This window comes from Ailuropoda melanoleuca, chromosome 4 (assembly GCF_002007445.2).
Source record: "Ailuropoda melanoleuca isolate Jingjing chromosome 4, ASM200744v2, whole genome shotgun sequence".
In the NCBI taxonomy this organism is placed as follows: domain Eukaryota; kingdom Metazoa; phylum Chordata; class Mammalia; order Carnivora; family Ursidae; genus Ailuropoda; species Ailuropoda melanoleuca.
Window position 1 is genome coordinate 10,696,705 of NC_048221.1, and position 11,560 is coordinate 10,708,264.

The 11,560-nt window shown below is 40.3% G+C and overlaps 1 protein-coding gene and 1 pseudogene across 1 annotated transcript; one reads left to right on the forward strand and one right to left on the reverse strand.

The window, feature by feature from the left end:
- The first annotated feature begins 3,431 nt into the window (after positions 1-3,431).
- On the forward strand, positions 3,432-10,014 carry LOC100482045 (olfactory receptor 7A10). Its single transcript, XM_034657183.1, is given in 4 exon segments — positions 3,432-3,855; positions 3,858-3,992; positions 9,304-9,377; positions 9,778-10,014. Coding segments are annotated over 4 exon segments (870 nt in total).
- A 426-nt stretch (positions 10,015-10,440) lies between these two features.
- LOC100482299 lies at positions 10,441-11,224 on the reverse strand (annotated as a pseudogene).
- Positions 11,225-11,560: the final 336 nt, after the last annotated feature.

The window sequence follows — 11,560 nt, forward strand, 5'->3', positions numbered from 1 at the left end:
TTACTCTATGTTGGCTAAATGAACTTAATAAAAAATAAATAAAAATAGAATAAATTAATTAATTAAAATAAATTAAAATAAAATAATTTGTAAAAGTCTTTCATTATTTCATTTTTAAAAGTCCCCTTATGGGGACACCTGCGTGTCTCAGTTGGTTAAGTGTTTGCCTTCAGCTCAGGTCACGATCCCAGAATGCTGGGATCAAGCCTGCCTCTTCCTCTCCTCCCCACACATGTTGCTCATCTCCCTTGTGCTCTCGGTTGCTATCTTTGTCTCTTTCTCTCAAATAAATAAATAAATAATCTTTTTAAAGATATCCCCTTATATATACACTGTATATGTTCTGTTGTGAATCGCAGGTTTATTCCCTTTGCACATTTTTCTAGAGGGATATTCAATCAGTAAAATGTCCTGACGCCTTAAAAATACCACTCCTTTCTTGTTTGGATGAACTATGTTTTTTTCTGCCTTGTTATTTATTATGGGCATCAAGGGAGGTGAACTGGGGCTGGAATGTTGCCAGAACCAGGGAAGCTTTCTTCTCATCAGTCTCTCAGGGACTGTCTGAGCTTATTAGATCTCCTTCGTCCCTTGTGTCCATTTCCTTCCACTCTGTGTTTTTAGAACTGTGGTGTTTTTTTTTTAAAGATTTTATTTATTTATTTGACAGAGATAGAGACAGCCAGCGAGAGCGGGAACACAAGCAGGGGGAGTGGGAGAGGAAGAAGCAGGCTCATAGCAGAGGAGCCTGATGTGGGGCTCGATCCTACAACGCCGGAATCACGCCCTGAGCTGAAGGCAGACGCTTAACTGCTGTGCCACCCAGGCGCCCCTGTGTTNATGTTGCCAGAACCAGGGAAGCTTTCTTCTCATCAGTCTCTCAGGGACTGTCTGAGCTTATTAGATCTCCTTTGTCCCTTGAGTCCATTTCCTTCCACTCTGTGTTTTTAGAACTGTGTTTTTTTTATGTTTCTTTAGATACAGGACACAAGATGATCATATTAAAATGGAGACCCGTGTTTCCATGTCCTTGGAAGTCTTACTCACTAGAATTTAAGTACTATTTACACATTTTTCTAGGTAAAGGTAATCTGATGTTGACAGCTTGCCTTGTACCATTTCTTTCAGCATTACTGTGGCTGAGAGACAGAAAAGCATGATAGTAACACAGTGCCAGGAGGTCAGAGTGCACAGTGTGTGTGTGGGTGCATGTGTGTGTGTGTCTTACTGTGTGTGTGTGTGTGTGTGTGTATGTGTGTACCTGTGTGTTGTGGGGCATAAGCAGTCCTCAGGGCAATGGTACCCAAGTTCATATACTCCAATTTGTGATCTTTAAATGCCAGACTGTCCACCAACAAATGGAAATAAGGAAGGGATCTATATTCACAGAGCACCTTGGAACAGAATTAATAAGATGCAAAGAACACCATGTGAAGGAAGGACTCCCTGTGTCTTGAAGTCCCATCAGTGGCAGGAAAGTCCCCTCGGTCCTCAACATTCTCTGCCACCACCTCTCCTCTCTCTTCCCTCTTGCTCATTCCCTCACCACACTGACTGCATGTTGAGATCTGCAGATCTGCAGTAAGTGCCTTCTGCAGGGCACTTCTGCAGGGGATATGTATAAGATATACATATATCTTCTTTCTCCATCATTGGACCCTATAGACTTTTATTTTTTTCTCCAAGTTTTTAATTAAATTCCAGTTAGTTAACATACAGAGTAATATTAGCTTCAGAGTAGAATTTAGTGATTCGACACTTCCATACAACACCTGGTGCTCATCACAAGTGCCCTCCTTCATTTCCATCATATTTTTTACCCATCCCCCCACCCAGCTCCCTCCAGCAACCCTCAGTTTGTTCTCCATTGATAAGAGTCTGTTTCCTGGTTTGCCTCTCTTATTTTTCTCCCACTGTGTTCTTTGTTTTCTTTCTTAAACTCCACACACGAGTGAAGTCATATGGTATTCATCTTTCTCTGACTTATTTCACTTAGCATAATACACTCTAGCACCATCCACATCATTGCAAATGGCAAGAATCATTCCTTTTGATGGCTGAGGATTATTCCAGTGTGTGTATGTATATATACCAAACTCCTTTATCCATTCATCCCTTGGTGGACATTTGGGCTTTCTCCTACTTTTCCTGTTATAGACATTGCTGCTATAATGCTTGGGGTACATGTAACCCTTTGAATTAGTATTTTTGGATCCTTTGGGTAAATACGTAATACTGCAACCTATGGAATGGGAAAAGATATTCGCAAATGACATATCTGATAAATGGTTAGTAACCAAAATCTATAAAGAACTTATCAAACTCAACACCCAAAAAACAAATAATCCAGTTAAGAAATGAACAGAAGACATGAATAGACACTTTTCCAAAGAACACATACAGATGGCCAACAGATGCATGTAAAGAAGCTCAACATCACTCATCCTCAGGGAAATACAAATCAAAACTACAATGAGATACCACCTCACACCTGTCAGAATAGCCAAAATCAACAAGGCAAGAAACAACAGATGTTGGCGAGGATGTGGAGGAAGAAGAACCCTCTTGCCCTGTTGGTGGGAATGAAAACTGGTGCAGGTGTTCTGGAAACCAGTATGGAGGTTACTCAAACAGTTAAAAATAGAATAACCCTACAATCCAACAATTGCATTGCTACGTATTTACCCACAGAATACAAAAATACTAATTTAAACGGATGCATGCACTCCAAAGTTTATAGCAGCATTATCTACAATACCCAAACTGTGAAAACTACCCAAGTGTCTATACACTGATGAATGGATAAATAATTGGTATGAATATACGATGGAATATTATTCAATCATCAAAAAGAATGAAATCTTGTTTTTTACAATGACATGTATGGAGCTAGACAGTATTGTGCTAAGTGAAATAACTTGATCAGAGAAAGACAAATACCATATGATTTCACACACATGTGGAAATTAAGAAACAAAACTAAGGAACCTATCAGGGAAAAAGAGAGAGAGAGAGACAAACCAAGAAACCGACTCTGAATTACACACAACAAACAGATGGTTGCCAGAAGGGAGTTGAGTGAGAGGATGGGGGAAACAGGTGGTGGGATTAAAGGAGGGCACTTGTCCTGATGAGCACTGGGTGCTGTATGGAAGTGTTGAATCACTATATTTTCCACCAGAAACTAGTATTACACTGTAGGTTAACTAACTGGTTTTTAAATAAAAATTTTAAATGAAAAAGAATTTTAAAAATGATAAAAGAATAAATAGTCCATTTGCTTGAAAATTTATCATGTTCTTTCTCTCTTTCCTAGTGGTCATCTCTAACACATGGTACTACAAAATGATACATGAATATCAGAGTGTCTTCTTCAGGGATTTTCAGAGGACTCAGAACTGCAGCCGCTCATATTTGGGCTTTTCCTCTCCATGTACCTGATCACTGTGTTTGGGAATCTACTCATCATCCTGGCCATCACCTCAAACTCCCACCTCCATATACCCATGTACTTCTTCCTCACCAACCTGTCCTTTGTAGACATCTCTTTCACCTCCACCACCATCCTGAAGAAGCTGTGGAACTTCCAGACTCATAGCAAGATCATTAACTATGCAGACGACCTCATCCAGATGTATTTTTTCCTACTCTGTGCAGAGTTGGATGACATTATCCTATCATCAATGAGCTATGACTGCTTCATGGCCATCTGTCACCCCTTGCAATACACAGTTATCATGAACCCCCAGCTTTGTGGACTGCTGGCTCTAGTGTCCTGGTTCATAAGTGTTCTCAATTCCTTGTTACATAGCTTAATGCTGTTGCTGCTGTCCTTCTATACAGGGATGGAAATGCCTCGTTTTTTTGCGAACTCAATCAGGTAGTTGGGCATGCAACTTTGCTGCTGGGTGGTGCTACCCTGGCTGGGGTCCTTTACTCTTACTCTAAGATAGTTTCCTCCATATGTGGGATCTCATCAGCTCAGGGGAAGTGTATATATATATATATATATATATATATATATATATATATAATCTTCATTGCTTAATTTATTGGCATATAGTTGTTGATAATAGTTTCTAATGATTGTTTCTATTTCCTTGGTGTTAGCCGTGATCTCTCCCCTTTCATTCAAAATTTTATTAATTTGAGTCCTTATCTATTCTTTTGAATAAGCCTGGCCAGTGGCTTATCGATCTTATTAATTCTTTCAAAGAACCAGTTTCTAGTTTTGTTGATCTGCTCTACCATGCTCCTGGTTTCTAATTCATTGATCTCTGCTCTAATCTTAATCAATTGTCTTTTCGTGCGTGGCTTAGGCCTGTTCTTTTGTTCCATCTCTATTGTCTTAAGGTTTGAGCATAAGGACTGCATTTTAGATTTTTCTATTCTTTTGAGTGAGGCTTGGATGGCTATGTATTTCCCCCTTACAACCACCTTTGCTGTGTCCTATAGTTTTTGGACTGATGTGTTTTCGTTCTCATTGGTTTCCATAAATTGCTTAAGTTAATTTCCCAGTTTACCCAATCATTCTTGAGCAGGATAGTTCTTAGTTTCCAAGTGTTTGAGTTTTTCCAAATTTTTCCTTGTGATTGAGTTCCAGTTTCAAAGCATTGTGGTCTGAGAATATGCAGGGAATAATCTCAGTCTTTTGGTATCGGTTGAGACATGTTTTGTGACCCAGTATATGGTCTATTCTAGAGACAGGTCCATGTGCATTCAAAAAGAACAAGTATTCTATTGTTTTAGGGTGTAGTGTTCTGTATATATCTATGAGGTCCATCGGGTTCATTGTGTCACTCGAAGCTCTTGTCTCTTTGTTGATTTTCTGCTTAGATCATCTGTCTATTGCTGAGAGTGGATGTTGAGGTCCCCTACTATTAATGTATTGTTATCTATATGTCTCTTTATTCTGAATAAGTGTTGGCTTAGGTAGTTGGCTACTCCCCTGTTGGGGGCAGAGATATTTATAATTGTCATATCCACTTGTTCGATACACCCTTTAAGAATAATATAGTGTCCTTCTGTATATCTAACTACAGTCTTCAGCTTAAAATCTAATCTGTCTGATATGAGAATTGCTACCCCAGCTTTCTTTTGATGTCTGTTGGCATGAAAAATTGTTCTCCATCCCTTTACTTTCAGTCTGTATGTATCTTTAGGTTCAAAATGTGTCTCTTGTAGACAGCATATGAATGGCTCATGTCTTTTTAACCAATCTGCAACCCTGTGGTATTCTATGGGAGTATTTAGGCCATTAACATTGAAAATGATTATTGAGTGATATGATTTTAATATTGTCATGTTGCCTGTGAAGTCCTTGTTTCTATAGATTGCCTTTGTAAATTTTTGCTCTGTATCACTCTTGGGGTCTTTGTCCTTTTATAGAACCCCCCCTTAATATTTCTTGCAGGGCTGGCTTGGTGGTCACATATTCTTTCAGTTTCTGCCAGTATTGGAATCTCCTTGTCTCTCCATCCATTCTGAATGACAGCCTTGCTGGATACAGTATCATTGGCTGTGTGTTCTTCTCATTTGGTACCCTGAATATGTCTTGCCAGCCCTTTCTGGCTTGCCAGGTCTCTGTGGATAGGTCTGATGTTATTCTGATGTTCCTCCCTCTGTACATAAAAAATCTCTTCCTCCCTCACCACTTCAAGATTGTTTCATTGGATCTAACATTTGCAAATTGTACTATTATATGTCGTGGTGTCAGTCTGTTCTCATTGATCTTGGGAGGGGTCCTCTCTGCCTCTTGGACATGAATGCTTCTTTTCTTCCCCAGATTAGGGAAGTTCTCAGCTATGATTTGCTCGAATATATCTTCTAGACTGCTCCCTTTCTCCACCCCCTCGGGGATCCTGATAATTCTGATATTGAATGTTTCATTGAGTTAGTAATCTGTCTCAAATTAATTTCTTGAAATTAGATTTGTTTTTCCATCACCACCTCATTTTCCTTCTTTTCTATCATCTTACCTTCTAAATCACTAATTCGTTCTTCTGACTCAATTACCCTGGCAGTCAGAGCATCCAGTTTGTTTTTTTAATTTATTTATTTATTTATTTATTTATTTATTTATTTATTCATTTATTTCTATTTTTTTAATTATGTTAGTCACCATACAGTACATCCCTGGTTTTTGATGTAAAGTTCGATCATTCATTAGTTGCGTATAACACCCAGTGCACCATGCAATACGTGCCCTCCTTACTACCCATCACCAGCCTATCCCATTTCCCCACCCCCTTCCCCTCTGAAGCCCTCAGTTTGTTTCTCAGAGCCCATAATCTCTCATGCTTCATTCCCCCTTCTGATTACCCCCCTTTCTTTATCCCTTTCTTCCCCTACCGATCTTCCTAGTTCATCCAGTTTAGACTGCATTTCATTCATAGCATTTCTAAGTTCGGCCTGATTAGATCTCATCTCTGCCCTTAGTGCTTCTATATTTTCATTAATATTTTTCTCAAGCCTAGATATCATCTTGATAATTGTTACTCTGAAATCAATTTCTGACATCTTGGTTATATCCATATCCATTATTTCTGTGGCGGAGGTCACAGTCTCTGTTTCTTTCCTTTGTTGGGGGTTCCTCTTTGTCATTCTGATGAGGTGTGGTTAAGGGAATGGACAGAGTCCAAATTATTGACCAAGACCCAAGTAAGATGCACCTGTTTTCTAGGAACCTTAGGGATGTGGGCTTCTTATTCTTCCAGGCTGCCTTCTGGGGGAGGGGCCTGCCAAGCTGATACTCAGGCAACCCTGCCTGCCCCCAGCGTGGGAGGGATGGGCTCAGTGAGAACCAGTTTTGGGGGCTTTTGTTCTCTTGCAGCTTGACCTGGTGCTTTCCATGTCTCTTCAGAGATTCAGAGCAGCAGTCACCATATCCAAACCTCTGTCTCAGAACAGAGATCACAGTCTGCCCCTCATTACCTCTCCAGGCAACACGGACTCCATTTCTGCCAGTGCTGCTAAATCCCTGCAGCGTGCCGGGTTCTGCACCCCACAGCCACTCTCCCAGTCCTCGCTCCCAGGGCCAGCGTGTCTCTGCCCTTTGTGCTTCTAAAACAACCAGCCATCCCTGATTCATCTGCGTGCCCCCAATTTCCAGGTTTCAGTCTGGGGGGCTGCCCTAAAGACATTTCCCCACCACTGCTGACTTGTGAGTCCAGCCTGCTCCCCAGTACAGGCTTCTGCCTTCCCAGCACAGGACCATGGAGTCTCCCTCCCCTTTCCATTTATCTTCTGATATCTGTTACCAGACTCTCGGTTCCCCACTTCATACCTCAAGACCAACTGCCAGGGATGTTTTGTTCGTAGAGATCCAGATGTATCTTCTTACAGTTCAGTCTGATTTCATGGGTGTTCAGAGTGGTCTAGAAAATATCCAGCTCAACTCAGGGGCCCGTTTGAAATAGGGTCCCCTATTTCCTCTCCATCCCCCCCAGCTTTGTAATTTTAAAACTATGAGTGGCAGCTAGCTCAAGAGGGCACCTGAAGCTCCTGGATCATATCTGAGCACCGCACTAAAACCTTTTCTGGACTGCTACCACCCTGTGAAGTTTTTGCCTGGATATGGACGCAGTTTCCAAATTTTTTTCAGGATGCCAAAGAAAAGAGTGATTATCACTAGCCTGACTCATTGTTTATGGAGATCTGAGCTAAGAATCCCTTCCTGGGCTCGCTGGGACATAACCTGCTTCCTGGCTCCACTGCTCGGGTACTCTACTGGTTCAGGGACCCCCCCTTTTGCTCTGCACCTCCTTGTATCCTGAAACCACAGTGCCCTACCTAGAATTCTGCCTTTTCATTTTCAGAGTCCCTTTCAGAAAGGGATGTCTCTTCCTAGAACAGAATTCTAAGGGTTCCAATTTTGTGCTCCAGTGTTCTATCACTTTCCAGAAGCCAGCTTACGGAGGTTCCCCCTCCCCCTTCTGTTTATCTTCTGATATCTCTCTGCAGATTCAGGACTCTGCACATCCTACCTTGCCACAAGCAGTCACTTTTCTGCTTGTAGAGTTCCAGATATATATTCTTACATCCCAGGCTGATTTTGTGAGTGTTCAAAATGGTTTGGTAGATATCCAGTTAAATTCAAGGTGCCGGCGGAAATGGGGTCCCCTTCTTGTCCACCATCTTGCCTCCAATCTCCTACTCTAAATTGTTTTGTCTAAATTTCTACATTCCTAGGATTTTATGTGAATGCAAATGTTCACTCTTTTCATTTCTTTACCCTCCAAGTTTCTCTCAAGCTTTCTTTCAACACATTAGATAGGTTATAATGGGTTATAATGAGTGCAGTGAGCCTTGTGCATGTATATATATGCACATGAATGTGGTTTTTTTGAAATAAATATGTACATGACTATACATACATTTACATACACACAACCCTCAGTCTTGAACACTCTTTGGACCCAACAAAGTATTTCCACACATTGCATCTTGCCTTACAACATCACTTAAAGTTATGTTTATGATTCCACATTGCCTCCAGAAGAAAATGAATGAAGAAAGGATTACACCCTAACAATTGGATAACAAATAATTTAAATTTATTCTGCACCTTCTTGAGTTCTTTGGAGATGGAATCATGCAGTATGTACCCATGATTTTTCATTGACTATTTCAATTCCTAAAATGGTACACTTTAAATATGTACAGTTTATTGCATGCAGTAACGTTCCAATAAAATAATTAGAATTTAAAAATTCTAGTGAGTCATGACTCAGAGTCAGATCTGGAGTGCAGATATCTGAGTCACACCTAATGTGGTGGGAGACTGTCTTCTAACTGTGAAAAAACAAAGGTTCACATGTGGATATTAAAATAGTTGAAGTAAATTAAGACAATTCACTTTTGATAAATGCATTTTTTTCTAAGTAGAAGATTAGCCTACATATATAAAATCAGTAAAATGGCATAGATTTTTCAGGACAGAAGGGCACTACGGCCATAAGTCATGGATGAGCCTTAGAAACACAATGCAGAGATTGCCCCTGAGTAAGGACTCATGCAGAGCCCTGCAGTGATCAGAATAACTCCCTACCCTCCAATCCCCTGCAATAATAAAGACATATAGAGCCATGTTATTTTAGGACGCTTTGTATGCAGCAATTGCTGACTGATATAATAATCAAATGAGGAAGAACTGACAGTGTTTGTAGTAATCTGATCTTTTTATTCTAGGTGTTTGTTCTGATACTTGAAGTTAGCCTCCGTGATTACTCTGTTCTTGAAGTTTATTTCATGTAACTGTATTAAGAATAACTCCATTGTGGCCCCTGGTGATAACATGGAAAGCTTGGAAAGACATGCATGTTTGCACAGAACTTGAGACTATGGATCACATCGTGGACAGGAGGCCAAGCTTGCTGGTGAGTCCTCCTGTGGTTATGAGGATCATATATAATGGATGATACTGACGTTCATTCACCGCGTGTTTAGAGGTTATGGCAAAATTTCAAATAGTGGGAGATGTTTCATTTAGTGAAATGGAAGGAATCATATTCATATGCAGCACTGGAAATTTTCAACTAGAAACCAGAAAATAATAAAATCCAAACATATCACCAGTGTTTCTTCTTAATGAATATCCCTTAGAGATGGACCTTGATAATCCATATTTCAGTGAGTAGATGAAGTATCTGAGAAAGAAATGTTTTGCATAGGAATAAATGTATGCATTCATATTCTCTTCATCATCCTTAAAGTCACGTTTGACTCTAAGGTCACATTATGTCAATCTATTTTTTCCATATTTGTCTTTCTGTGTAGATTCCATTTGGAGACATGTATTTCATTATCATTTCTATTGCGAGTGACTATGGGAGGCATGGTGGACACAAACTGTGTGATAGAACAGGTCTCCTAATATGTAGAAAGATCACCACGATCAGCTGTAACAAACAGTACGTCAAAGTCTGCATTCTCAGGAAAAGCAATGAAGGTAGTGATGCACGAAGGAATGATGTTACAAAGGGAAACACAGTCTCAGATTTTTCTCTGTTATAAATTTATATAAATAGCTAGGTGGCCAAAAGTAGATTTTCCGTAGGAGTAGTATGACTCATGACTGCTTTTTTTTTTTAGTAAAACAAAAGAAAAATATTCATTATGATGTATTTCATTTGAGAAGAAATTGTTCTTAGCAGATCCATGTAGTCCTTTGAAATAAGCGAGAATTTCCAAATATATCACATACAATGTTAGGAATAACTTTGAAAGAGTAGGAAAATGACAAAGGGAAAATTTCTTGGGTATCAAAGATATCAGAAAGCTTAATTAACTGAGTAAATACATGGTACAAGAGGTCAAAAAAAAAACAAGATGGCAATTACAGGAAATAAATCAAGGAAGCAATTTCTACTTCCAAAATCTGCATTAAAAAAACCCAACTTCTGATTCTAAGGCCTCAACCCTACAATCATGGCAACTTCTTCAGCCCAGGACAATTGTCCCTTTCATAATCGCCATCCCAGAGAATCTCATCAGAGCCCTCTTTATGTCTCTGTTCCTCAGGCTGTAGATGAAAGGGTTCAGCATGGGTGTGACCACCGTGTACATCACTGAGGCCACTGCACTTGCGTGGGAGCTCTGGGGAACAGCAGAGCTAAGGTACACTCCTAGGCTCGTACAATAAAATAAGGAGACAACTGAGAGATGAGATGCACAGGTGGAAAATGCTTTGTACTTGCCCTGAGTATGAGATCCCACATATGGAGGAAACTATCTTAGAGTAAGAGAAAAGGACCCCAGCTAGGGGAGCACCACTGAGGAGCACAGCTGCAAAATATATCACCATGTTATTAAAAAATGTATCAGAACAGGCAAGTTGGATCATCTGATTGAGTTCACAGAAAAAGTGGGGGATTTCCACCTCTGTACAGAAGGACAGCCGCAACACCATTAAGCTTTCTGACAAGGAATTCAGGATGCTCACGATCCAGGACACCAGAACCAACAATCCACAGAGCCAGGGGTTCATGGTGATCATGTAGTGCAGGGGGTGACAGATGGCCACGAAGCGGTCATAGGCCATCACAGTCAGGAGTAAGACATCTAATCCTGCAAAGAGTATGAAAAAAAACATCTGGCTTAGGCAGCCTTCATAAGTGATCACTTTGCTCTCTGTCTGTATATTCATCAGCATCTTGGGAACAGTGGTGGAGGTGAAACAGATGTCTACAAAGGACAGGTTGGCCAGGAAGAAGTACATGGGGGTGTGGAGCTGGGAGTCAGAGCTGACGGCCACGATGATGAGCAGGTTTCCAAACACAGTGATCAGGTACATGGAGAGGAAAAGCCCAAATATGAGGGGCTGCAGTTCTGGATTATTTGATAATCCCAGAAGAAGAAATCCTGAAATTTGGGAATCGTTGCCTTGTTCCATGTGGTGGTTGCAATGACTAGAAATTAGCACAAAAATGATTAATTATTACACAAATGGGAATTATAACATGGTGGAAATGCTACAATTACAATGACAGTGGGAGAAAAAAAGCAGGCATAAATGAAAATAGATGAGGTGTTATTTTTTTGGGAGTTCAGGAAGACCTAA